At 47.3% G+C, this 27487-nt stretch overlaps 1 protein-coding gene across 2 annotated transcripts; it reads left to right on the plus strand.

Annotated features, from left to right (window-relative positions):
• Positions 1-608: 608 nt before the first annotated feature.
• ERGIC3 (ERGIC and golgi 3) lies at positions 609-27226 on the plus strand. 2 transcript variants are annotated; one of them, XM_069871769.1, is made up of 14 exons: positions 609-736; positions 812-882; positions 1761-1848; positions 3007-3126; positions 8481-8574; positions 9726-9891; positions 10644-10701; positions 14614-14628; positions 17570-17601; positions 18238-18334; positions 19533-19597; positions 22213-22349; positions 23678-23733; positions 26408-27226. In XM_069871769.1, the coding sequence occupies exons 1-14, from the start codon at positions 649-651 to the stop codon at positions 26485-26487; spliced, it is 1167 nt and encodes a 388-aa protein (XP_069727870.1). In that variant the 5' UTR covers positions 609-648; the 3' UTR covers positions 26488-27226. The 2 variants fall into 2 exon arrangements, with proteins under 2 accessions (XP_069727870.1, XP_069727871.1); XM_069871770.1 differs by lacking the exon at positions 14614-14628.
• The last annotated feature ends 261 nt before the right edge of the window (positions 27227-27487 follow it).

The raw sequence follows: 27487 nt of genomic DNA on the forward strand, positions 1-27487 counted from the left end.
TGGGCACAGGAAGGACGTGGAGCTGTTGGAGCGAGTCCAGAGGAGGCCACGGAGATGATCTGAGGGCTGGAGCACCTCCTGTATGAGGACAGGCTGAGAGTTGGGGTTGTTCAGCGTGGAGAAGAGAAGGGTCCAGGGAGATCTTCAAGCAGGTTCCAGTACAGCAAGGGGCTCCAGGAAAGCTGGGGAGGGACTTTTGATCAGGGAGTGCAGGGAGAGGACATGGGGGAAAGGTTTTGAGCTGCAAGAGGGGAGATTGAGATGAGATCTCGGGAAGAAATGTTTTGCTGTGAGGGTGGGGAGGCCCTGGCCCAGGTTGCCCAGAGCAGGGGTGGCTGCCCCATCCCTGGAGGGGTTCCAGGCCAGGTTGGATGGGGCTTGGAGCAACTGGATGCAGTGGGAGGTGTCCCTGCCCATGGCAGGGGTGGGACTGGATGGGCTTTGAGATCCCTTCCAGCCCAAACCAACCCGTGATAGCAGGATTCCCCTCCCACTCTGCGGCTGCCGCGCCAGCCCCGGGGAGTGGGGGGGGGGCGGGCTTCGGGCTGCCCGGGGCCGGGGCGGCTCTGGGGGCGGCTCTGGGGGCGGTTCCCGGGGCTCGGGGCGGGGCCGGGGCCTCCCGGAAGGCGCGGGGCTGCGGTTCCGGCCATGGACGCGCTCTGGCGGCTCCGGCGGTTCGACGCTTTCCCCAAGACCCTGGAGGACTTTCGGGTCAAGACGTGCGGGGGCGCCCTGGGTGAGGGGGTGTCGGAGCGGGGGGCGCGGGGCTCGGGCGGGGCGCGGGGGCGCTGACGGCTCCGCTCTCCCGCAGTGACTGTGGTCAGCGCGCTCCTCATGGTGCTGCTCTTCTTCTCTGAGCTGCAGTACTACCTGGCCAAGGAGGTGAGTGTTGGCGGGGGGGGAAGCTCGGTCCGATCCCAGAGCCCTCGGGTGCGGGGTTTGGGGGCTGAATCCGCCCCCAGAGCCCTCGGGTGCGGGGTTTGGGGGCTGAATCCGCCCCCAGAGCCCTCGGGTGCAGGGTTTGGGGGGCTCCATCTGCCCCGAGAGCCCTTGGGTGCAGGATTTGCGGGCTCGATCCACCCCCAGAGCCCTTGGGTGCGGGATTTGGGGGTTCAATTCATCTACAGAGCCCTCGGGTGCGGGTTTGGGGGGCTCTATCTGTCCCCAGAGCCTCGGGGGCAGGGGGGCAGGGGGGAGCTCCAGGGCTCCACTCGCTGCCTGCAGGGAACAGGAGTGAGCGGGACAATCAGAATCGTGGAATCGCTGAGGCCAAGGAAGGCTTCTCAGCTTGTCCAGTGCAACCATCTACCCAATCCCATCATGCCTGCTAAATCCTGTCCCCAGGGACCACGGCTACAGGGTTTTTGAACCTCTCCACCACTGCCCGGGCAGCCTCTGCCAGTGCTTCCTCCTCCCACCTCCTTTCCAGGAGCTGCAGGGAGCGATGAGGTCTCCCCTCAGCCTCCTCTTCTCCAGGCTAATCAGCCCCAGGGCCCTCAGCTGCTCCCCTGCACTCCAGACCTTTCCTCATTGCCCTCCTCTGGACAGCGTCCCCACCCCAGATCCCGAGATTGTCTTTTCCAAAAGCCTTCCAGATGGCAAGCACCAAGGTGATGTAAGCAGTGTGGGAGGCAGCATCTTGGGTGCCCACAAATCCCCCCTCTTAAACCCAGCTCCTGCGCCACAGCAATGAGGGAAAGAGGCCTTTCGGTGTGCTTCCAACTGAAACAGGGTTCTCTCATTTTTTCCCTTGTTCCTAGGTCCATCCAGAATTGTACGTTGACAAATCAAGGGGAGACAAACTGAAGATCAATTTGGATGTTATTTTTCCACATATGCCTTGTGCTTGTAAGTCAGACTGGTGGATACTGGGGATAATTTCCATAAGTGCCAAGGGCCTGGGAGGCTCAGTGTGCCTGATGCTTCTGTGTGCTGTGCTGCTGCTGGGGCCATGCACAGGGAGGAACAGGGGATTCCCTGTGCTCCTGCAGTGCTCCCAACTTGGGCTGCTGGGCACTCCAGCCAGTGTTTCCAGCAGTGATGCTGAAAAAGCTGGCATAGAATTCCCCAGGGACTTGAGATCTGATTGTGTTATTCCTGGAAATTTTCAGTCTCCTTGGAAGGTTCTTGATGAGGCCCAACTTCTCTGTGATTTTTGTGCTTGAACTCTGACTGTAATGCCAGTGCCACACCATAACCATTCTCCAAAACGTCTAAAGTCACAATGAGCGTTAATTGATTACCATGAACTAAATTGAAACATTACAGGATGAGATGATGGAAAATTGTGCACTGGGACCAACTGCTGTGCACATTACTCAGCTGCCCATTTGTCTTCCCTGCCCCCTGTCCTGCTTTCAGGATTCCTTTGGGTAACATGTTGGGCTGTAAATGTAGGGAGCCTGCCTTCCTTCTGACCACCCCAGCTATTATTGATCTTCGGCTTCTTGACATTTAAAAGGGGGTGGGAAGGCCAGGGAGGCTGGGACACTCTGCTGTGTTGTGCAGAGAAGTTGTCAGTCTGATAAGAGCCGTTAGCCAGCAAGTGCATCCTGGAGCTTCAACACCAGGCAGGGATCCCAGACCTTCCCAGTCTTTGTTGTGAAAAAGGATCCCAAGGAAACTTGCTGAAGGTGAAGGGGATAGAGGTTGGAGGCAACTTTCAACTGAGTTGTGGCAAAATTGCTGAGCCCTGAGAACAGTTATGGGCTTTGAGGGGTTTGGTTTGGGGGTTTTTTGCCTTTAAGGCTTTCTGTGACATTTGGAAACAGTTCTCCTTGTTTGCCAAACCAAACCCCAGGTTTGGTAGGGTCTTTTATGGTGCTGCAGCGAGTGTTGTATTCCCTGTATGTCACTTGGCCCCAGCCACATGCACTCTTCCAGTCTGGCCCATTCTCTTCCCCCTGTGAAAGGTGTTGTGGGTTCACTGACTGAATGCTTCTTCTGCTGTCACAGGCCATAACAAATATCTGCTTTTAAACCACTTTCCTTGCTTGCCGGTTTCAGATTTGAGCATTGATGCCATGGATGTGGCAGGAGAGCAGCAGCTGGATGTGGAGCACAATCTGTATAAGCAGCGCTTGGATAAAGCTGGCAACCGTGTGACTCCGGAGGCCGAGAGACACGGTGAGATAATATTCTGCCTTTCTTGGACGGGTGCTCTGGTAGTCATCCCATCACTGTATGCCTGGGTGAGGTCCATGGGAGCAAGTGACAGCTGAAGAGCTTTTAAACACCGCAGACTCTTGAAGAGTTTATAACACCCAAATCTGTTAAACTGCCAGATCAAACTCCTGTTTCACTCACTTCTTTTACGAGGCAAATCTTTGCCTGGTCGCTCTGAGATTATGACAAGAACTTGTGGATGCATTTAGGTAATAAAGCTGCTGAGTTGATGTTTTTTTACAACTAGAAATCAAGCAAAGCTTGTCTTGGTTGTGTCTTTAAACCACAGCGGGCTGATAAATGCGTGGTCTGGTTGGAGGAAAGAGCCTCTCTGCCAGGAGGGTTCCAGTGCCTGAAGCTTTCAGCCTAAACTTGCACCTTTCTGCCTTTACTTTGTGTGCATTCGTGCATATCTGTTGAATGTATTTTAGTTGATTTATAAGTTACAAGTTATAGCAAGTGGTCCTTGACTACATAAATCTCTCCCATACATTATTTACATGTTATGACTCATCCTTGTACTTCAATACCAGCCAGAAACCATTCTGGCAAAGTATTGCAGTCTAACAGAGTCCAGACTTCTCCTTCACAAATTTTGAGCTCCTTATTATCTTTTCTGTGAGATGACGGAGTTCTGTCTGTCAGCATGGACTTAATGTGTTCATTTGTATGACCCAGATTTAACTTTTCTGTTCTTGAAGCTGAAAGGCTAAAGTAAGCCAGGAGCTGGACAATGAGTAGGTACAAGGGTTTCTTCTGTTGTCACAGCAATGTGGTGGCGGTGTTTTACTGCTGGGTCACTTAGCAGCCTTTCTGTGTTCAGAGGTTGTGACATTGCAGATTTAATGTCTGGGGACAAAACCAGCCTTTCCGTATCCAATTCCCTGGTAACACACATAGGCCTCCTGCCTTTTGTACTACATATGTCCATGGGGTTTTCTCTGTCTGAACCAGTTGTTCTGACTGCTCACATCATCAATGAAGAGGAAGGGAAATGTGTAGGGATTAAACTGTCTCTCCTAGAAGAGGCATTTTAAGAGGTGGGTGCATTGCACGCAACAAGCAATTTCTCCTGTTGTCTGGAAAAAGCATGCAGCTGGTTTGGTTTCCGTCAGCTGTGTTGCAAGTTAGATCAGAAGTACCCACCCATCTTAGTTAAACTCTATGATTGTCGGTTTCTATTGGTAACACTGGCATGCAGTCAATTGCGTAAATGGCAGCTATAGCAGTACTGACCTTAAATTCAGTAAAGCATACTCAAATTTTATGGAGTAGCAGCTGGAGACTTTTCCTAATCTTAGTTACATTAAGATAGTTAAGAGCTTAATGGTTTCTATTATAGGTTCTGTTCTGTGCTTGGATGTCTCATTCATTTCCATTGAACAACATTAAATGATTTAACTCTTTATTGGTGGTTCCTGTCGTTTCCAGCCTTTTAACCTGGACAGAGTTTACCAGTTGCACGCATCATATCCATGTGCAAACTCAGGGCCATGTTAACAGTAAGCAACCTTGCATGTACAGATTTATGCACTGCAGTTTCTTTACAGTGTCTAAACTGCTTACATACCCTCTGGATGCTCTCTTAGTTCAGCAGGCAGCTCCTGATGGCATTTAAAAAGCTGTTGTTGGTTGCTGTACCTTGAAAGCGTCTACATGTTGTACAGGTGTTCTTGTTCCATTGGTGGGATCATGGCTTTGACAAAGTATAGCCATTATGAAGCTGTGTTCATAGAATCATAGAATAGTTGCGGTTGGAAAGGACCTTAGAGATCACCTAGTTCCAACCCCCCCTGCCATGGACAGGGACATCTCACTAGATCAGGTTACCCAAGGCCCCATCCAGCCTGGCTTGAACACATCCAGGGATGGGGCAGCCACAACTTCCCTTGCCAATCTCTTCCAGTGTCACACCACTCTTGTGGTGAAAAAATTCTTCCTAATGTCTATTTTAAATCTGCCCTTTTGCAGTTTACACCCGTTCCCCCTTGTCCTGTCACCACAAGCCTCTATGAAAAGTCCCTGTCCAGCTTTCTCGTAGGCTCCCTTCAGGTACTGGAAGGTCGCTATAAGATCTCCTCGGAGCCTTCTTTTCTCTAGGTTGAACAAGCCCAACTCTCTCAGCCTGTCCTCGTATGAGAGGTGCTCCAGCCCCCTGATCATCTTTGTAGCCTCCTCTGGACCCGTTCCAAAAGCTCCATGTCCTTCTGTTGAGGATTCCAGAACTGGACACAATACTCTAGATGAGGTCTCGAGAGGAATGGAGGGGCAGAATCACTTCCCTCGACCTGCTGGCCATGCTGCTTTTGATACAGCCCAGGATGCAGGTGGCCTTCTAGGCTGCGAGCACACATTGCCGGCTCATATCGAGCTTCTCATCAACCAGCACCCCCAAGTCCTTCTCTGCAGGGCAGCTCTCAATCACATCATCCCCCATCATGTACTGAAATCGGGGATTGCCCCGACCCAGGTGTAGGATCTTGCACTTGGCCCTCTTGAACCACATGAGGTTCTCCCAGCCCCACTTCTCCAGCCTGTCCAGGTCTCTCTGGCTAACATCCCATCCTTCCGGAGTGGCAACTGCCCCACTCAGCTTGGTGCCATCTGTGAACTCACTGTCTGTATCACTGATGAAGATGTTAAACAGCACCGGTCCCAGTACGGACCCCTGAGGGACACGACTTGTCTCGGATCTCCATCTGGACTTTGAGCCGTTGACCACTACTCTCTGAATACGACCCACAACCAGTTTCTTATCCACTGTACCATCCACCCATCTAATTCATATCTCTCCAATTTAGAGAGGAGGATGTTGTGGGGGACCGTGTCAAAGACTTAACGGAAGTCTAGATAGATCGCCTGTGCAGTTCCCTCTTGTTCTTGAGTTTGACCGGCAGGTCTCGACTTGGCCATGCTGGTCTCTTTCCTTCCCTGCCTGATTTCCTATCTCTGTGGAGCGAGCGCTTTTGCGCTTCACGGAAAACATTCTTAAGTATTTGCTGGCTCTGTTCTGGATCATGTCCTGCAAGGTCCTACTGAGTAATTCCTTGAAGAGCTGCAAGTCTGCTTTCCTGAAGTTTAGCATCCTGACTGTACTCCTCACCTGTCCCATATCTCTCTGGACCTTGAACCCCACCAGTGCACGAGCCCTGCAGCCCAGGCTGCCTCTGATCCTGGTATCACTGTTGAGTTCGCTTGTATTGGTGACCATCAGGTCCAGTATCGCATCTCCTCGGGTGGGGGTCTCTATCAGCTGAACTAAGAAATTATCTTCAATGTACTCCAGGAGTCTCCTGGATTGCCTACAGCTTGCTGTGCTCCTTTTCCAGCATATGTCAGGGTGGTTCAAGTCCCCGAGTAGGATGAGAGCTTGTGAGTACGAAACCTCCTGTAGCTGGAGGAAGAAGGCTTCATTGATTGGCTCTCCTTGATTGGATGGCCTGTAGTATACACCAAGCACAAGGTTCCTGTTGGTTCTTCTGTCTTTGATTTTGACCCACAAGCTCTCAACCTGTTTGTGGCTACTCTTTAACAACAGCTCTTAACATTCCATCTCCCCCTCTGAGAAAGGTGGCTCCCAGCTGAAGTCTGTAGTCCCAAGTGCCCTGTAGGCCATCCATTATCAAAATACCCAAAGTTATTGTGGTGTTCTTCCTGATGTTATCTTTTAGTGTCATTACAAGATTAAAAGCCATACCGCTTCTTAAACAATCAGTTTCTAAGGGCACTTCCAACTATTTTGAATATTGTAAGCTTTAAAAGGGAAGTCTCACACCGCTGCTTGATAATGGGTATATTTTCCTAAAAGTTTGTGTTTGCTTGGTCATAACTGCTATGAAGCATCTGATCAAAGAAATAAGGTTAAAGATTGATTTTCATGCATATTCTGTACTTCATAACTGATATCTCTTTTTTTTCTTTGGCTGATATGAAATACAGACATCTTTTGTACTCATCTCTGTCCTCCCAGTCTCAACAAAAAAGGCTTGTAACTATGTTTTATCCCCTCAGCAGTATCTGGCCAGGTGCCTCAAGACCTTCCCCAGCACTGCTTATCCAAGGAGCCACCGTTCCAAGGCTCATAGAGGACAGCAGTGCCTGGATAGCAAGCCTTAGAGGGCTCTTGTAACCCAAGAGACTTGCTCCTGTCCTCCAGGATTTGTGACTTGAAACAGCCTGATTTTAAGAGGGCCTCTTATTATAAAAGCCAATGTTTCTGAAAACTGGAAACATAAAACTCCATGGCTTGCTTATTCTGAACTCCAGAATTTGCAGACCTTTAACACTGGTATTTTTGACAAAGTCCTGTTTGAGTTTTCTGTAGGCATCTTCTGTCCTTTGTTGGGTTTCAGCTGTCACCAGCTCTCATCTCTTCTGTTACAAGTCCCTCTTCAGCTTTCTGCAAACAAGGACGTAAATCTCTGTGAGTTTGTGCCCTGGCTGTACTGTGGCTGCACATTCACACGTGTGGCACAGACATTGGCAGAATTAACTCACAAGGAAGGTAGAAATTCCTTGGAGGTTTCTAGCAAGCAGTGGTTAACGTGTGTGCCTTGTCAGCATTGTCATCCTGAAGGACTGGGTGGCAGTTTGAGGAGACTCCCACTCTGGTCTTGCTTCACAGCAATAACCATGTTCCTAACACGTCTTGGGACAGGATGATGTGTTCTGCGCTGTTGACTGTGGTTGGCCGGTATTAAAAATAATGTATTACAGGTTCTGTACCAGTCACAAGGTGACTGGGTCTGCTTTGGATGATGTTTTAAGAAAGCTTTTATGCAAGTAACATCTGATCAGTGCTCCCGGGAGGCAGACAGATAGCCAGTTTGTTCTGTGGAGGTGTTCTTGAGATGGCAAGTGCTACTTCACTGAATTACAGATTGGTTTGGGCTGCTAGGGACCTCAAAGCCCATCCAGTTCCAACCCCATGTCATGGGCAGGGACACTTCCCACCGGATCTGGTTGCTCCAAGCCCCATCCAACCTGGCCTGGAACCCCTCCAGGGATGGGGCAGCCACGACTTCTCTGGGCAACCTGGGCCAAGGCCTCCCCACCCTCACAGGAAAACATTTCTTCCCGAGATCTCATCTCAATCTCCCCTCTCTCAGCTGAAAACCATTATCCCTCATGCTACTTAGTTAATTGTTCCTACCTCACACCTCAGCAGGCTTTGGGTGCCAGATGTGCAGCTTCTGACACAGAATCAGTGTTCACATGCAGAGCAGTTATTGTGTGTAGAACCAAACAAGAGTACAAAATAGCATTTCCAGACATGCCTTATCACTTTGTCTTATCACTTATCTCTTTTGTCTCAGAGCTGGGGAAAGAAGAAGAAAAAGTGTTTGATCCAAGTTCTTTGGATGCTGATCGCTGCGAGAGCTGTTACGGGGCAGAGTCAGAGGACATCCGGTAACTGTTACACCTTTTCATATCTTCTTGGTGCTTGAATTAACACAGTTATGCTGCATGCATGCTTTTTCCAAAATGTCTGTGAATGTCTGCATGATGAAATCCTCCTGGGCAGATGTTTAGAGGGTGATGAGAACTGCTGTGGCTTTGGTATGCCTTTGGAAGCTGCCCTTGTGATCATTAGGAATGTGCAATGTGGTTATTTGGATTGTTAATACATTACGCTCCTGTTTAAGGGCCATGCAAGTAGCAATATCTTTGCAGTAGCACAAAGGTTGGATGTCAGCAAGCTGAACCTTTTCTGGGATTACGTGGTGTCCAGAGGGGAGCGGTGTAAATTATTTCACCGTTACCTGAGCTCTCTTGGAATAAAACCTGGTTATGGCTTTGCCTTCTCACTTCTGCTGCAGGTTTTGCATCCTTATGGGAACAAAGACCAGACATCTGTTGTTCACTCAAACAATGTGTGATTTCTCATTCCTCCTAAATGTAAATTCCTGTAAGAATCTGTGATAGTCCATAGGTTTCGGACTATACCTTATTATTATTGTCTCTGTAGTAATTTGGTTTTGTGTCATCTGTCAGTTTATTTTCTTCTCCAGAGATGCTTCCATCTTGAGAAATTCATGATTCCAGCCTTCAGTTTTTTTCGTTTGGTCCAACAAAACATGGTACCAAGAAGGAAATTTTTTTTTTTTCCAGTGCCCGTGATATTATTCAGGGGTAGAAAAGTAATGAAGAAAGTTTGGCATTAACCCTCCCTCCAGTGTTGACAGTATTGCCCTAAAAACAGAGGAAAGGAGTAGAAACAGAGATGCTTTGTTCACGTGGGGAAGTTCCAAACTGCTCAGAACTGTGGGACACTGATGTTTTTGTAGCACGTTTCTTTGCCAAGGACTGACTTGTTTGTCTGAATGGATGGGCAAAGCCTTCTTCAGACTCAGGCACTGCATTACATCAGCTTGCATCCCTATGCCAAAATCCCAAAAATGTACATCCGGAAGCTTGAGCTTCTTCAGGAACATTAAGGCCACTATCCAGAGTCCGGTCTCTGATGGTTGCTTTATTGCAGGAGTCAAGGATTCCAGTCCTGAGCTGGAGCATCTCTTTCTAGTGCTAAAGATGGTAAGATGGTGCTTGTCTGTTTGTAGGTGTTGTAACACTTGTGATGATGTCAGAGAAGCGTACAGGCGGCGAGGCTGGGCCTTCAAGAACCCAGACAGCATCGAGCAGTGCAAGAGGGAAGGGTTTAGCCAGAAAATGCAAGAGCAGAAGAACGAGGGCTGCCAGGTGTATGGGTTCCTAGAGGTCAACAAGGTGAGAGGTGGGGTTTGCTGTGAACCTGCTGCATGGAGGTGATGGCTGCAAAGGCAGGGTCAGGGCGTTCCTCTCCATTAGGTGTTCAAGGACTGTAACACAAATAGGTTTGCACAGATGCTGAAGGTGGAATGTAGGACAAGAGCTGGGAATATTTGGGTCTTCCAGGGAAGAGCATGCATGACTGCTAGTAAGGGTCGAGGAGAACTGGCACCCAACAGCCGCATCAGAGTCCAAGATGAAGAGTTAACAACCTTTGTTTTATTGTGGTTTTGGGGGGTTGGTGTTTTTTTCATTTTCATAGGTTCAGTGCTTTGTTTGTGCCAGCAGCTTATTTTCCTGGTGCATACATGGGATTCCTCTTTATTGCATTAAAGGTTTTTTTTACCCCGCTCACTCTTCTTCTCAGTTACTTTCTCCACTCCTTTCCTGTGATGCCTTTTTGTGTTTCCTAGAGCAGCAGTCAGTTCCCTCCCAACAGACTGAATTCTTTCTTTGTCCTGTTCATATATTCAATATAATAAACTGCATATAACAATTATCAACACCAGTATATAACTGTGGCTTTCCACGTGACAGCCTGTGAGGAACAGGAGAAATTCAGGGCTCTTTTAGGACAGCATCTGCTGACATTATCACCTAGGGAAGTAAGTTGTTTGGTGGATATCTTGTTTAAACAAAACATTTAGCAGTAGAACTGCTTTATTTCTATAGATTCAGACCTTTTAATGGAAGATTCCTGTCTTCTGCAGGTAGCTGGGAATTTCCACTTTGCACCAGGAAAAAGTTTCCAGCAGTCTCATGTCCATGGTAAAGTATTTTCTTTTCCTTCTTTATGTGACCTTTAGCTTCCAAGTGTGTCTGGCTATTGTCTTTGAGTATCTCTGCATGGCAATCCATGGTAACAGCAGCACTGCTTCAGGGAGGAGGGTGTTGCGAATGTTTCGTTACGGAGGTTTAGCACCATCCTGAAGAAATAGAAAAGTGTTTTCTGGAGGTGCTGCCACACGGGTGTGGAAGAACTTGGAGGAGAATGTTCCTGGACAGCCTTCCAGTCCCGCTTGTTCCACAAAACTTTGCTGATCTGCTGTAAAACAACGACTCCTTAAGGTGTTCAGGCGGGGACCTGACTATCCGTATCTCTGCAAGGGGTATTTTGGACAATTCCTCAGGATAATTTTAAATCAATTCAGAACTTATAAAGTAAAATTTAAGTTATAAAGGAACTCCTCAAGTGTGAATATAACTACACAGGGGCCAGAATAATAGCAGTGGTTTATAGAATGACAGGATGGTTTGGGTTGAAAGGGACCTGTAAAGCTCATTCAGTGTAATCACCCTGCAGAAGCAGGGACATCTCCAGCTGGAGTCACTCCATCATAGAAGGCCACTGAGTTGGTCAGGCAGGACTTGCAACTTGGTGAAGCTGTGCTGGCTGTCTCAAATCACCTCCCTGTCCTCCATCTGACTTAGCATGGCTTCTAGGAGGATCTGTTCCATGATCTTCCCAGGCACAGTGACTTGGCACCTACATCAGCCAGTTCTCTTGGGACTCTGTTATGTGTCTCACCAGGTTCCATACTTACGTATATTCAGGTTCCTGAGGTTGTCTCAAACCCGATCTTCTCTTACAGTGGGAGAGAGACACTGCTCCCCCAGTCCCTGCCTCATATCTTTAGCAGGAGCTTGATTAAAAGTATTTGTGGTTTCATGGACTGTTTGCAGTTCCCTTGATCAAGTTGTTGAAGTGTAAAATTTGTAAATATTTCACAAAGAGCTTTAATATCAGCCCAATTTCTTCCCCTTCCTATCCCTCACTCCAGTTTAACCTGTACCCCTGAGGTCAGTGTGAATGCGCTTTGTGAGAGTAACTGGTACATTTGGAGAAAACCGTGCAAGCTTTTGAGCACAGTTTCTGCAGATGAAGAGGCACTTTTGTGCAAAAAAAAAATCCCTGTTTCTTTCTACAGTATTAATTTCTTTTAATAATAAAATATTTCACTTCTTCCTGCTTTTTTTCAAGCTTTCAACTTGCTTTGTGTGCTTAAACTGCATAACAACAACCTTAGCCCAGCCAGTATGTACAGTATCACAGCGTGTATCCAAGTTAACTAGAAGCATTTCTGTTCTCTGTAATAAGTGAGCTGGCTGTCTGAGACCGAGTCCTCAGTGTACGTAGAGGTGGTGAGGTCAGTACAGCTCCCCAGTCGCGTGGGCCCCACGAGTCCCTGCACAACTGAGTTGAAAATTCAGTGGGAAAATCCAGGTGAAACACAAACAAGACTTGAGTCACTGCAGACCTTACAGGCGTATTGGTGTTTTGAGGACAGGGAAAAGGAGCAGGAGGAGGGATGATGGGCAGACAAACATGTTTTCTGGGAATTCTGTCATTTTAAACAATGAGGAAAAAGGCCCCTGATGCTTTTCTCCATGCACAGTGGTTCTCAGCTCTTGGGCTCCCAAGTCTGTTGCATTCTGTTGAGGTCCCTTGCAGGTTCTTTTCCCATCTCACCATGAACCCATGGAAGTGTTTTGCATTGACAACAGCCTGTTGCCAGGCATTGAGCTCTGCTGTAAGAAAACTACCTCCCATCGCCTGCTTACTCCCACTAGCTGTACCTGATATCCCTTGTTCACTGTAGGAACGGAGTGAACAGGCGCTGCCTGCACTCTCCCTGCCTCTCAGGATGTCATAGACCCTGCCCATGCCAGCCTGTGTGCCACATCATTCCCCTGACGGAGTCCCAGCTTGCGCAGATGCCTCTTTGTGGAAACTGTTCAACCTCAGCTTCCTTGCTGGGTTTCTCTTACGCTCTTTGCAGCTCAGCTCTGTCTGGAGGTACCAGAGTGCAGTCAGGGTGAAGGTCCAGGCTAAGCATGATGTAGGTAGTGGTGTAATGATTTTCTTCTTTTTGTTCTCTCTTGCTTTCCTGGTTATTTCTAACACATCATTCCCCTCTTTTCCTAACCTTTTCCTGCGCAATGTTTTCATGGCATCAGTTGACAACCAAGGGGTTTTCCCTGCTCCCCAAGGGAAGTGAATAGTCAGAGCCTGATCCTTCTCTTGTACATAAGCTGAGACTGTTCTGGCTCAGTAAAACCTTTCTTCATAATCCTTTTTTTCTTTTCTCTTAAAGTTGACAGAAAGAAGGTTTTACTTAATTATAAATAATGAACTTGACTAGTATTATGACTATTATAATATTCTCTTCTCTGCTAGCGACTTAACAGCCAGAATCTGAAGGCACCCTTGGACACTGGAGATGCCCCCAGTAGCCTCTCCTATTTTCCATACTTCTTAATGTTTTAAAAGCTGTATTGCAAAAAGATACACAGTTTTTGACTGAAGACTGGTTGTCATTTTTTAGGTCCGTTTGCATCTTCTCGTTGGAAACCAAGAGCAAACAACACTAATTCTTTATTCTGCTGAGACTGCAGCCTAGCTCTCTGTTCCTTTCCTGGACCCCTGCTTGTTGTGGGGCTGTGACTATTGCACAGGCCTCCTACAGGTACCAGTTCCTCATCTAAACTCCTCTGCCCATCAACATTGTTGAAAAAAAAAAAGTGGGACTCATCTCCATCAGTCAAGAACACCATTTCCATGTGGAAGAGATCTACATCTTCTGGTTGATGCCTCATTTCTTCCGTTAGAGGGTGTTTATGTGAACTCATTATGACTTCTATCCCAGAGCAGTGTCTGCCAGGGAATTCATCCTCAAACTGAATGCTGGAGACTACAATTCTTATTTCATCCTCAGTATTGCTAAGGACTTTTCTTCTTACACTGGTAAACTCCTCTTAGAGCCTGGTTGTCTTGATGCTGAAAGACTCACCCATTTCTGTGCAGATGGACAAACTAGTTTCAAGTTACATCAAGTCTGTTTTGGTGAGCACAACAATGACATTTCCATCTGTCACTTGATTAGAATCAGTCAGAGCTTAAGTCAATGCCAGTTGTTGGGAATGCCTAGCATTTGCCAAGCAGCCATCTGGAGGTTATCCATGCCTTCTGTACCTCCTCCACACCTATCGTACCTCCTCCATACCAAAATCGTGCAGTGTTGAATATACGTGAACAGTCTTTCCAAACAAACAAAAAAGGAGGTTTCTTAACCTCCTTTGAGATATGCCATCCAAACATACATTTCCCTTCCCTGCAAGTATTCACCTGTTGGGATCTTGCAACTGACTGAACAAAAAGCACCTCCTGATTTGCTGCCCTCTCTGTGCATCAGGTGTGATGAGAGAAGCGCAGGACTGATTAAGAACAAAAACGTGTTACTCAGCTTTGAATGTTAATGCGTTGTGAATGTAAACCTTGAATGTGCTTCTGGAGAGCTTTGGTTGCTTCTAAAACAACCTTTCTGTTACCTTGAGACTGAAAACCAATCTAAATATAACCAGCGCTGTTACCTGGTGTGTTGCTTTAGAGCTCTGTCCACATCGTAACAGATGTGGACACCCCACTGTATTTTTCCTTGTAGTGATTACTTCCTGCATTTCTGTTTCTCTATGACACTTTAAATGATTGCTTGTCCGTATAGCAGTCCTTTGGCTGGCTAGGGCTTCATTTCATATGGCCTAGAAAGCACAGTCACCAAGCCGTTCCACTTCCCCTCTTTGGTATGAGTTTTAAATGCTGCTCTCTCTGAATCTCTGAACCTTTTCATTGTGAGGATCTGAATATTTCTCTTTTCTCTCCTACTCTGCTCATTTTTGCAGTGCACGCTGTTGAGAGTAAGTGTTGCTGTATCATTTTTTTTCCCAAAAAACCCATGTTTTCTACCAAATTAATATCATTTCTGTTATTTCCTGTGCCTGTAAATCTCCTTGGGGAAGAGCTGTTAATCTAGGCTGGGGTTTGAAAGCTAAAAGAAGAGCCATCCCAGGTCATCCTTCTGTGGTAAACAGGCTCACCAGATGGAAAAGGTTAAGAACCTTTGTCTTAAATGATGTTAAAATGTCTGTGTTGGAGGTGATGTTTTGACAGATTGTTAGTTGCTGTGTGTAGATAATATGATTGAGGGGCATGTAGTGACGCCTTGGAGAGACGTCAGCCCTTTGAAGGCAGATGGGATAATTATTTAATCTCATTTTTACAAGAGGCTAGAGACTTTCTCCTGAGAATGCATGCCTCAAACCTGCTAGTCTCAGAATGCTCAGTAGGAGGTTTTCCGAGGGTTTGTAATCTATTGGATGTTTTTAAGGGTAATTGTGATGATTACAGACTGAGATGTGAGGTGCCGCTCATAACATCTGGTAGAGGCTCTGGCTCTCGGCTTTGCTCACTCCCTCCCCGAGCTGCAGCACTTTCTGTGCTGCCTCCTGCCTTAATCCCCTCTTCATGATGCATCCTTGTGCCATTTGTTAACTTCCTGCTGCTGTGCCTCTGTAGGATATTTTCCAATAGAAAATTCATCCCTGGTTTGAAAATTGGTGTCCTAGCTCACCTTGGAGTTGCGGGTTTGGGCTTCTTGCAGTCTTAAAGTTTATTGATGGAGTCCTGAGTGGCCATAAGAGCTGTTAACCCTGTTATTCAGGTAAAGAACTGGATTTCAGAGTCTAAGGAGGCTTTGTGGCTGTTCAGGTTAGAAATGTGAGATGGGGAAAGTTTTTCAGGGGACTGCAGTACTTAATGTTATGTTACTGAAACAGTGAAGAAAACTAGTTTATATAACACGAGACAGACTTCCTGATAAACCTAAGTTGTTTTACAGGTCTCTCCGTTTTACCTGGCTGGACACTCAGCTGCAGTTATGGAAAGGAAGGGGTGTGTTTATGGTTGTTCAGAAATAACAATCTCTGGTCCAGATTGACAGTCTTTTAAGCTCTTCTGTTCCGTTTCATCATTTTGCTTTTACTCTAAGCAGGCTAAAGAGTTGTTTGCGTTGTGGTAAGCAAATCACAGAATCACAGAATGGTTGCAGGTTGGAAGGGACCTCGAAGCCTTTCCAATTCCACCCCTGCCATGGGCAGGGACACCTCCCACTGGATCCGGTTGCTCAAGGCCCCATCCAGCCTGGCCTGGAACCCCTCCAGGGATGGGGCAGCCACCACTGCTCTGGGCAACCTGAGCCAGGGCCTCCCCACCCTCACAGCAAAACATTTCTCCAAAAGATCTCATCTCATTCTCCCCTTTTTCAGCTGAAAACCATTCCCCCTTGCCCTATCCCTTCACTCCCTGATCAAAAGCCCATCCCCAGCTTTAGGCCCCTCACTATAAGAAAGACATTGAGGTCCTGGAGCAAGTCCAGAGAAGATCAAGCAAGCTGGTGAAGGGGCTGGAAAACAAGTCTTACAAGGAGCAGCTGAGGAAGCTGGGGTTTAGCCTAGAGAAGAGAAGGTTGAGGGGAGACCTAATCACCATCTACAAATGCCTGAAAGGGCGTTGTTGAGAGGTGGGTGTTGGTCTCTTCTCCCAAGTGACAGGTGATAGGACAAGGGGGAATGGCCTCAAGTTGCACCAGGGGAGGTTCAGATTGGACATGAGGAAAAACTTCTTCACTGAAAGAGTTATCCAACACTGGAACAGGTTGCCCAGGGATGCCTCCATGCCTGGAGGGGTTTAAAAGACGATAGATGAAGTGCTTAGGGATGTGATTTAGTAGCAGACAGATATGGTTGGTCTTGATGATCTCAAAGGTGTTTTCCAACCTAGGGATTCTATAATGCAGCAGCACTTGGTGATCTGACTCCGTCAGCTCCTAAAATAATAACCCGTGATTTCTGAAGCGTGTTTTTCTTTGCTAAGGTGAAAGGTGAGGCCTGGCTTCCCAAGCATGTGAATTTGCCTGCTAAAATGCACCTACTTTAGGATGATTGTGTGACGTTGGATAAGACTGGTAGGAACGATGCTGAAATCAAGTTCTTATATTTTCATCCTGAGACTGATGCTTCTAGCATTGCCTAAAGCCATTTCAGTAGCCAACCAAAAGATATCCCTTGCTTCCTGTTGCCTGTATCTTGGCCAGCTCCCGTCTGGGGTTGCGTGGTCCACCAATATTGTCCTGTCACTGTATACAGGAAGGGCAGAGGGAGAGCAGGCCACGTTCCCAAGTCCTAGCAGAGGCAACAGTGACCTTGGACCCGCCAATGATTTGCAAACACCCTAGCCAGGCCATCCCTGCTGAGGCTTTTCCTTCCCCTTTGTGTTCTCTGGGCAGCAGTGACCAGGCTGATGTGTAGAGTGCTGAGAGTTGCTGAGATGATGATGATGATTTCTTTAGGACACCCGCATGTGAGGTGAAGGCACACGGTCTGCTGAGTTGCCAGCTCAGCTCTGCTGTGCCTCTGGATTTTGCAGCAGTCAGAGGAGTTGTGGTGTGTCAGGTGGTGACGGAGACAACAGTGACATTTTTCTTGCTTGCCCCTGGGGTCTTGGTTTTGCCCTGGATAACAAATACAATCAAGTGAGGACTGAAATACCTAATCTGTGTTAACCTCCAGTTAAAGTTGCTCTCCTTCGCTCTAGCAGTGTCTAGACTATGTCAGGAGGGGAACTGCAAATGTTTTGTCTATCCCATGCCCTACTGCAAGGAAGAGAGAAACCCTGGTGATTTTCTTGTCTTTTCACATCACAATAGAAATGGGAGGAGCTCCCTTATAAGCTAGAATAAGGTCAACAGATGAGTTTATTATCCAGTCTGAACTATATTGTTAAACTATTTTTCTCTTACAGTTCACGATCTGCAGAGCTTTGGACTTGATAATGTAAGTGTTCCCTACAGTGTTATAGTTCTCTTGGTCTGTTTTCCTCCTGGATTTCCTTCCCTTGGCCACATTGAGCTCCCAGTGTACTGATCCCGGCCAGATTTGGCTTTATGAGCGTGAGCAGAACCTTGGACCTGCTTTCACACAGGTCTCTGCAGTCTCTTCTGGGACATCTGTGTGTTGCTTGGCAAAGCTGTTTCACTCTTCCTGAGCCTGCTTTGCTCCTTGATCTGTGGTTCCCAGTTTTCTAAGAGGGTGACATTTTCGCAACTGCTTCTGAATCTGTTGGAGTTTACCTTGTGCTGGAAGGAAAGCAGATGATACCCACACCTAAGGCACCGAGGCAGCTGACAGCATGGTGCTGGGTGGGAGAGCCTGCTCTGTTGATGGGAGGGAAGGGCACTGGGATCCAGGGCTTTCCAGCAGGAAAAGGAGAAATTGCACATCTTGGAATCTCCCATGAATAAAAAAAAGGAGTGAGTGCTTTGGAGTTTACTGTTGGGATGCCACAAGTAAGGGAAGAACTGTCTCTGTTCCACAGCCACACTCGAAAAAATACATAAGTCATTAGCTTTGGCCCCTTCCCTTGCCCACGGATGCTGTGCTGTGTTTGAGTTGCTAGCATTTCTGTTTCAGATCAACATGACGCACTATATCAAACATCTCTCATTTGGAAGGGATTATCCAGGCATTGTGAACCCTCTGGATGGGACGGATGTCACTGCACAACAAGGTAAAAGCCAGATGAAAGAAATGTCTTTTTGAGGGTCTGTATTAATGTATTAGAAGAGAATGAGAACAAAGTTCCCAGTCTTTAACAAGAATCTTGACAGTGTTGCATAAAACACAGACTCCTCCACCTTGTGCTCTCTCTGGAGCAGCTCCCTCCCTTCATCTGGAACAAATCTACCAACATGTTTTGATTCTGTGACCTTTCTGAAAGGTCTCTTTGCAGTGTTCACTGACTCACAACAGCAGGTACTGCTCAAGGGTATGAAATGCCTGCATCAGGCATAGCTCAGGGAAGGCGCTGGTCTAGCCAGTAGGAGATAAAAGGAAGATGCAGGACAGAGAAAAAAGGCCTAGTTGAAAGTTCTGGAGAGCCATAGTGTTCTCCTGCTCCTGATCTGCCCACCAGTTAGAGCTGAACAGCTGCGTGACGTCAAAACATTGCTGATCTTTTCTATATAACTGCAGTTAGAATCATAGAATCATGGAGTGGTTTGGCTTAGGAGGGACCTTAAAGCCCATCCAGTTCCACCCCCCTGCCATGAACAGGGACACCTCCCACTGGATCCGGTTGCTCCAAGCCCCATCTAAACTGGCCTGAGACACCTCCAGGGATGGGGCAGCCACCCCTGCTCTGGGCAGCCTGGGCCAGGGCCTCCCCACCCTCACAGCAAAACATTTCTTCCTGAGATTTCATCTCAATCTACCTTCTCTCAGCTTAAAGCCGTTCCCCCTCGTCCTATCTCTGCACTCCTTTTAATCTCCTGATGTGACAGAAACCGTGCTTCTACTGTAATAAACTGCCATGCTAATTGAAGTTGGTACAAGATGCTCCTTTAGAGTTGAGTATGTTTTCCTAGGGCTGTGATGTAAATATAAAGATTTTCATGTGCTAGAGCAAGAATTTTCAAGAAGTTGTACTGGTTAAACTTTAGCAGGAGAACTGGTTTGTAGAAAGTTTTCCATTTAGTTTAGGTTTTGGTTGGCACAGGAATGAATCAGAGAATCATAGAATAACCAGGTTGGAAGAGACCGGAAAACTGTCAGACATGAACTTTACTATCTTTGAAAACCTTCGGAAGCTGTTGTGCAGAAAAGTGTTCCTTGACAGATGAACAAAACCAATTTGTGTCACCTAAGCCATCAGTTAAGCTCCCCAGCTTTCTTCCCATCATTAATTGTGTCTCTCTGTTTGCTTCAAGGTTCCATGATGTTTCAGTATTTTGTCAAAGTGGTCCCCACAGTGTACATGAAAGTTGATGGTGAGGTAAGTACCTTTCGTCCCTATTGGTTTGGCAAATGAAAGCCTTCAGACTTTCTCCTCAAATCCTGATGCTGACCGTATCTGACCAGGTAAGCAACACAATCTCTTTGACTTTCTTCATATAAGCACCCCAGCAGGAATAACAGTGTCTGTGGTGTGGTGTTATCTGTGATAGTACAGCAGGGATGACGCAGATTTCTGCCTCCTCCATCCCACCAAGATCACAGTGACCATGACATCTTCATCATATTCCCTCGTGAATCCCTCCTAGCTAAATTCAGAAGTCAAAGCGGCAAGGAGAGCCTAAAAACGTTCTTTGCAGAATAAACCAAGATCACCTTGTCTCCAATTTAAAAACTCCTGTAGCCTCCAAGAGTGTCACTGGATTTTCAGCCCTGCTGTATCCGAAGCAGTGGGACCAGCAGGGCCACGGAGGGGATTCTGCCCCTCTGCTCTGCTGTGGTGAGATTCTACCTGGAGCCCTGTGTCCGTTTCTGGAGTCCTCAGCACAGGAAGGAGGAAGTCCAGAGGAGGTCAACAGCGATGATCCAAGAGCTGGAGCACCTCCCTTACAAAAACAGGCTGAGGGAGTTGGGGTTGTTCAGCCTGGAGAAGAACAGAAAGGGGCTCCAGGAAAGCTGGGAAGGGGCTCTTGATCAGGGAGTGCAGGAATAGGATGAAGGGAATGGTTTTGAGCTGGAAGAGGGGAGATTGAGATGAGATCTTCTGGAGAAATGTTTTGCTGTGAGGCTGGGGAAGCCCTGGCCCAGGTCACCCAGAGCAGTGGTGGCTGCCCCATCCCTGGAGGTGTTCCAGGCCAGGTTGGATGGGGCTTGGAGCCCCCTGATGCAGTGGGAGGTGTCCCTGTTCATGGCAGGGGGATTGGAACTGGATGGGCTTTCAAGTCCCTTCCAACCCAAACCGTTCTATGATTGTTTTGGCACAGATGAGATAAACAAGTTACTGGGGAGATATTGGGTTGAGGCAAAGATCCTGAGGATAGAAACAAACTTGTGCTCTCTTCTGCAGCCAGCCTGAGGGAGCAGAAAGCACTTCCATTTATTTCATTCATTTGGAACCACTTAATTTGGTTGCCATCATTCTACAGGGGATCTCAAGGTCTATGGAGAACCTCTTTTTCAAAGCCAAATCGAACCTCTTTGGGCCCTATACTCTTAGGTCAGCAGAACTGGGTAAGCTGTTCTGTTTCCTTTGCAAAGCAAACGCCAGCAGAGGCAGCAGGTCTGCTGCTGTTTAGACATCTTTCCCAGTGCTGCAGAGCGTACTTCTTTAATCCTGTGAAGTGCCACAAGCCCCGGTACCTCTGCCAACATTCCCGTACAAGGTAGCTTGGCTCCCTCACTGTCTCCCAGGGTTTGGTTCTGTATCTTCCACATTTTACGAGGGCTCCATGCCCAGCTTCACCTTAACATCCAGCCAGTTCCCAGGGGTGGTTTTGGGGTTCATTTGTTGCAAGGACTGATCTACCTGTGGATGAAACTACGCCAGGATTTGACTATTTTTTTCCTGCACTGTTTGTAACGCTGGGAATTCTGAGTACCTCAGGCCCTTCACCCAGACTCATGCCGCTCTCAGGCAGGTACCAAATATCCTTGCAATCAGAACAAGCTACTGCACATCCACATGGTCTCCCAGTTGCTTTCAGCGCTCTGAAATGGAACCCACTTTCTGTGGATGATTGAAATTCCTGAAGTACAAAGGATATTTAATCAGAACCCTATTCTGGTGGCCACCTCCCAGTGCCATAAGCCACCACAGTTTCTGTTTCACGTGATGAAATCTCATGTTCTGCTATAGAATTGTTACTCAGTTTCTAAAGGACATCTGCTGTTAAAAGAATTGGTTTTCATTAATCACCAGGAGAGGAATCGTTGTATTCCGTGATGCTTGTCCTTATGGTACCTGTGGATCCAAGTGTGCCGCCAGATGTGTACCAGGGCTGTTACACATTCAGTACTTGGAACCCCCAAAGGTGGAATTTGATAAAGAAGCTGGACAGTGTTGTTCACAGCTTGGATTGTTATTTGCGTCAGATAGCTTATTAGGGATGATAGAACATAATTTCATTTTGCGGAAAGCCAATTTATTTGCTGTAGGGGTAAGACTCGTAAGAACAATGTGGAGAAGAATGGTGGGGTGCAGAAGAATGCTGCAGGGTAACCTTTGTTTATATAAAGATGGGTGGTCTGTGTACTTCTGCAGCCCTTGCACTCTCCTGCCTTTATGTATCATTTTCTTTTTTCTCACTCTTGAATAGATAGGACTTTCTCACGTTGGTTCTGTCTCCTGGAGTAGGCTTGAGTGGACTGTGTTTTGGTGGAGGATTACATGGACTTGGGGTTGATGTTGAGAAGGGACTGCTTATGCCATCACTTGCCAGCAAGAGATCGAAACAGTCCAGCATCACTCATTGTTTTGGGCAGCTGGGGCTTGAACTGATAGCCTGTAGTAAAATTACCGCTGGTCCTGATGGGGCTTTTCATGGCCCTTTGAAACACCGAGTGGCTACCCTGACGTGGTACACTGGACTTGTATTTTAGTAGCCTTTCCTGTCCCTCACTGACACAACAGTGGTTGCTGGGTTTGTTTCCTGCTAGGTGGTGAGGACCAACCAGTTTTCTGTTACTCGCCATGAGAAGATAGCCAATGGGCTACTGGGAGACCAGGGGCTGCCTGGTGTGTTTGTGCTCTATGAACTTTCACCCATGATGGTGAAGCTGACAGAGAAACACAGGTAAGAGCCATTTCAGACTGTTTTGTTCACTCCCCAGCCCGCCATTGATTTTGTCATTTTGCATAGCTTAAAACTCCATCGTAGCTGAGCCCTGACTGTGCAAATGCCAGAAAGCCATCCCAGCCCCTTCCCGGGCAGTGGAGAGGCAGAGGCACTCCCTTCCTCTCAGCGTGAACATCTGAAAGGGACTGGGGGGTTGCTGATATTACCTGAAGCATTTTAATCCGGTATCAAGGTGGAGAAGGAAGCTGGTGCGGTGAGCAGCAGTCAGATGTAGAGGCACTCAGTTCAAACTTTAAATTCATTGAGATGTTCAGCTTTGGAGAAGAGAAGGTTCTGGGGACACCTTACAGTGGCCTTCCAGTACCTGAAAGGGGCAACAGGAAAGCTGGGAAGAAGCTTTTTACAAGGGCATGGAGTGATTGGACAGTGGGGGAATGGCTTTAAATTGGAAGAGGAAGATTTAGATTAGACATTAGGAAGAAATTCTTCATGGTGAGTGTGGGGAGGCCCTGGCCCAGGCTGCCCAGAGCAGTGGTGGCTGCCCCGTCCCTGGAGGTGTTCCAGGCAGAGTTGGATGGGGCTTGGTGCAACTGGTTCCAGTGGGAGGTGTCCCTGCAGGAGTGTTGGAACTGAGTGGGCTTTAAGGTTCCTTCCAACCCAAACCATTCTATGATTTTCTCACAGTCTTTTTTTTTAATGGGAAGACTGGGTTTATACAGCATCCCCATCTCACCAGCACCTGCAGCAGCACCCACATGCTGCATTTGCTGTAGCTTTTCTGTGTGGTGCAGTCAGTGTGGAAACTCATTCTTCTTTCCGGATCCTCCGGCACATAATCACAGGGGCGTGGGAGGGGTTGTACCTGTCCAGTCCTTTAGGATCATAATGAGGGACAGCCAATGACTATACCTTAAAGTGTACTTACATGTGCTTAGGGGCTTACTTTGAGTGTTACAGCAGCCTGCTGTGCATTCTGCTTGGGTAGGGATGAATAAAATATTAGGGATTAAAAGTCCATCCTTTAGGTTTTTAATTCAGTTTGTGCCTCCTGGGGTTGCCATTGAGCTCATCCGAGTGTACTGCTCTAACGCTGCTTGGTGCTGCCTGGTAAAAGTATCAGTGATAAACTCTATCCTTTAGCCAATAGGGGTTATTTAATTGTTAAATCCATTAATTGTCAGCTGTTAATATTTATATAATGCACTTATGTGCTACAATGAACATTATGATAATTATGAACTATTTTTTATTAGTTAACTGTTACTTCTCTGACATAGGAGTATCTGAGCTCATGGCAATTGTTCACTTTGGTTTTCTCATTCCAGGTCCTTTGCACACTTTCTCACTGGAGTTTGTGCCATTGTTGGAGGCATATTTACAGGTACTGCACCTCAGAATCGTTTTTCTTTCTGAAGAGTAAACATTTCCAATTTTACCCATTCTAAAGGCTTCATGGCTGCTTATAAATCCCTGTTTGATGGGGAGAGGTGATCTTGACCTTCAGGAGGAGGAGCAGCGTGTTCTGCAGAGCCACGGGAGTGGTGTCAGGTTGTAATGAGCCCTGCAGCCTTTCAAGGTGCTGTAGACATATTGTAATATTTCATTTGATGAAATATTTCAGTATAATGTAGACCTACGGTAGCATTTTGATTTGATGCTCTCAAATAATGCGGTCTTTCATGTACTCTGTGAAAGCATCTGTGTTGCTCTCTTGACCAGCTTGGGTCATGGCTGCTTCTGTGTGGAACCCAAGCCAGCAAAATGTGTGACCCCAGGCTGCCATGGGCATAACCATGGCAGAGGTCTCAAGCTGTTGCCAGGTGTGAGAGCTCCAGTGAATGCTCTGCAGGGTCTAAAAGCAGCCCTTTCAGCTGGATTGGTCTTGTAAGGAGAGGTCCTTGCTGCAAAGCTATCAGTGTCCAGACATCATTCTCAGTGCTGGCTCCTGGAGTTCGCCAGTCAGTGTCTGCTCAGCTTCAGGCATGTGACAGAACTAGGCCTTGGTCCAGCCTTGCCTTTAGGTTGCTCTGAAGCATCCCCAGACATGTCCACGTGGCTGTGAAGGGCCAGCAGATTGTACTGAACCTGAGAAGCCAGCTACTGTATTATCTACTGCCTGTATCACACAGCGGTATCACATAATACCTTTATCTGCAGAGTTTTCCCATCGCCTGAGGTGTCACAGCGCTCAGTTAACCTGATTCTGCCAAACGGGCTTTCTGTCTAGCAAATTTGATGGTTTTCATTCCTATGCTTGACTCAGGGAAAGGCTTTTAAAAATTATGTTCGTGCCAAATGCAGGTGCCCTCCAGTAGCGCTGAGTTAACAGCCAGTTCAGACTGCGTGTTGCCACACACTTGCTCAGACTCGGCTCTAGAGCACAGATGAAAACAGCTGTGTAACAGTTTCTGTGTTACAGCGTCAAATTGATTCTATAAGTAGAGATAATTTCAGGGCAAATCAACCACAAAAGACAGCAATCTGAACCATTACTCAAAGCCCGGATGGTAAGGCAAACAATTCCATACTCTCCAGTAAAAAGCAGAAGACTTGGTTCCCATTTCAGCTGCAACTCTTTATACAGTCAGGGTCAGGGCAATCCCAGCACAAACCCAGGATGGGCGGAGAATGGATTAGGAGCAGCCCTGAGGAGAAGGGCTTGGGGAGCTGGGGGGTGAGAAGCTCAACATGAGCTGGCAACATGTGCTCGCAGCCCAGAAACCAACTGTGTCCTGGGCTGCATCCAAAGCAGTGGGACCAGCAAGGCCAGGGAGGGGATTCTGCCCCTCTGCTCCACTCTGGTGAGACCCCACCTGGAACCCTGAGTCCAGTTCTGGAGTCCTGGGCACAGGAAGGACATAGAGTGAGTCCAGAGGAGGCCATGGAGATGATCCGAGAGCTGGAGGACCTCCCATCCAAGGACAGGCTGAGAGGGTTGGGGTTGATCAGCCTAGAGAAGAGAAGGCTCCAGAGAGACTTTAGAGCAGCTTCCAGTACAGCAAGGGGCTCTAGGAACGCTGGGGAGGGACTTTTGATCAGGGAGTGCAGGGAGAGGACAAGGGGGAAAGGTTTTGAGCTGCAAGAGGGGAGATTGAGAGATCTCGGGAAGAAATGTTTTGCTGTGAGGGTGGGGAGGCCCTGGCCCAGGTTGCCCAGGGAAGCTGTAGCTGCCCCATCCCTGGAGGGGTTCCAGGCCAGATTGGATGGGGCTTGGAGCAACTGGATCCAGTGGGAGGTGTCCCTTCCCGTGGCAGGGGGTGGGACTGGATGGGCTTTAAGGCCCCTTCCAACCCAAACCATTCCATGATTCTGGAAATTGTCTGTGTAGGGGTCAGGTAATCACTTACTTATTCCTTAGATAAAGGCTTAAAGGCTTTGAAAACACCTTTGCTGAAAGCACGCTGTGTTCCTTCCTGGCAGGTGCTCAGGTTTCATGTCCTGTGGAAGCCACTTGGATGGATATGGGGTTGTCTGGGGTTTGTGGTGTAGCAGACCCATTTTGAGCTTTTCTGTGGTCCCAAACAGGCACTGAATAAACAGCCTCCTTCACTGCTGGAAGGATTTAGGGAAAGTTTTGCAGAAGGAACTAAAGGCATCAGTTTGGTTTGCTTTTTGTCCTTGTTGAGTAAAAATTACAATCTCCAAAGGCATCCACAAAGGGCAGCATTGAGTAGCTTGAACCTGAGCTCACTTCTCGGATAATGTGAACTGAGCAAGAAGTGGAAAATTGGGTCAGGGCAGTGACATGGATGGACAGCATCAGCTTCCTCTCCAGAGTTCTCTTGCCCATCAGGAAACACGTGTAGCTCAGCCTGTCTGCTTTTTACTTCTCTGAGAGATCTTTTTCTGGAGGAGCATGGTCACCTCTGCCCTGCAAGCTGGATCTTGTCAGTCCTAATGGGATGAGGACTTTATTCCTCTGAGCAGCAGCTGGTTTGTGTCTGGGCGAGCTGGAATGCCTTTCCACTGACAGAAGGGTCTGTGTTTGCTGTCCCTGGGAGTTGTTCTCTCAATGAGGTATGTCTGGCTTGTTCCATCTGTTTTTTTTCTTTTAGTTGCAGGATTCATTGACTCCTTGATCTATCACTCAGCACGGGTCATCCAGAAGAAAATTGAGCTTGGGAAGACAAGATAAATAAGCAATGACCTCACCCTCCACCCCAAATAAAAACTCTAAGGAAAACTAAACAGGTTTTTTGAAACACAAGTGATCCGTGAGTGCACAAAAGAAGAGATTTGGAATTACCATATGGCCCTGCCCACTCCTATGTTATTGTCCTGTCGTTCTTTGTTTGACATCAATTTGTGGACAGAACTGCTTGGACTTTGCTGCTGTAAGGATTGGCCACCTTGTCTGGCTGTGCAGACCCTACTGTAAAACCCTGCTCTGTCAGATGTGTTCGTCCAGTTCTGCCCTGCTCCTTGAAGGGGAAGCTGGAGATGCTCTTTGCCTCCAGGAATAACGTAACGTGTTGTCATCAGTCCTGGAGTGGAGTGAGGTCATCATCAATTAAGCTTTTCAGCAACACCATCTTGCTTTTTAAACGTTTCTTAAGAATGTTCTCTTAAAAATGTTCCTTATACCAGGCCTCCAGGAAAATGTGCTGAATCCCATCGGCCTGCCTTCCGCTGCCCTGGGCCCTCGGGTGGGACGTGGCGCCTGTGGTGTGGAGCATTGCAGTTGCTCTAAATCGCTCTGCTTACGAAAGGCGCAAGTTGGTGTTTCAGCAAAAAGAAAATGTGTTTAGAGTTTTAATTCATTTTTAAATTGGATTGGGTTTTTCACTTCCCCTCTGTTGACAGTTTGAAATAAAGTCCGTTGGGTGTGTGTTTTGGTTAATCATTTGGAAGAATAATTAAATTATTTGACCTAATCTTGGTGCTGAATTGGGAATTATTAAAAACCACACCTGCAGTGTGGCAAAGGACATAGATGGCATAGTGGGGTTTTCTCAGTGATTTACACAAATGAAGTGCTCAGTATGGGAAATATAGTGTGAGAAATGTGAAAATAATGAGGAAAAATTAAATAGTATGGATTCCTGCTTCATTTTGAGGCAAACCAGACTCACTCTTAAATCTCAGCTCTGGATTTCTTTTGGTATTGACTTTAAACTTGATCCAAGCAATTGGTG

This window comes from Phaenicophaeus curvirostris, chromosome 18 (assembly GCF_032191515.1).
Source record: "Phaenicophaeus curvirostris isolate KB17595 chromosome 18, BPBGC_Pcur_1.0, whole genome shotgun sequence".
Taxonomy (NCBI): Eukaryota; Metazoa; Chordata; class Aves; order Cuculiformes; family Cuculidae; genus Phaenicophaeus; species Phaenicophaeus curvirostris.

Coding starts and splice junctions, on each gene's coding strand:
- ERGIC3 (XM_069871769.1), top strand. CDS start 649: ATGGACGCGCTCTGGCGGCTCCGGCGGTTCGACGCTTTCCCCAAGACC. Junction 8,575..9,725: donor GCAGAGTCAGAGGACATCCG/GTAACTGTTACA, acceptor GTCTGTTTGTAG/GTGTTGTAACACTTGTGATG. Junction 19,598..22,212: donor ACATGAAAGTTGATGGTGAG/GTAAGTACCTTT, acceptor GTTTCCTGCTAG/GTGGTGAGGACCAACCAGTT.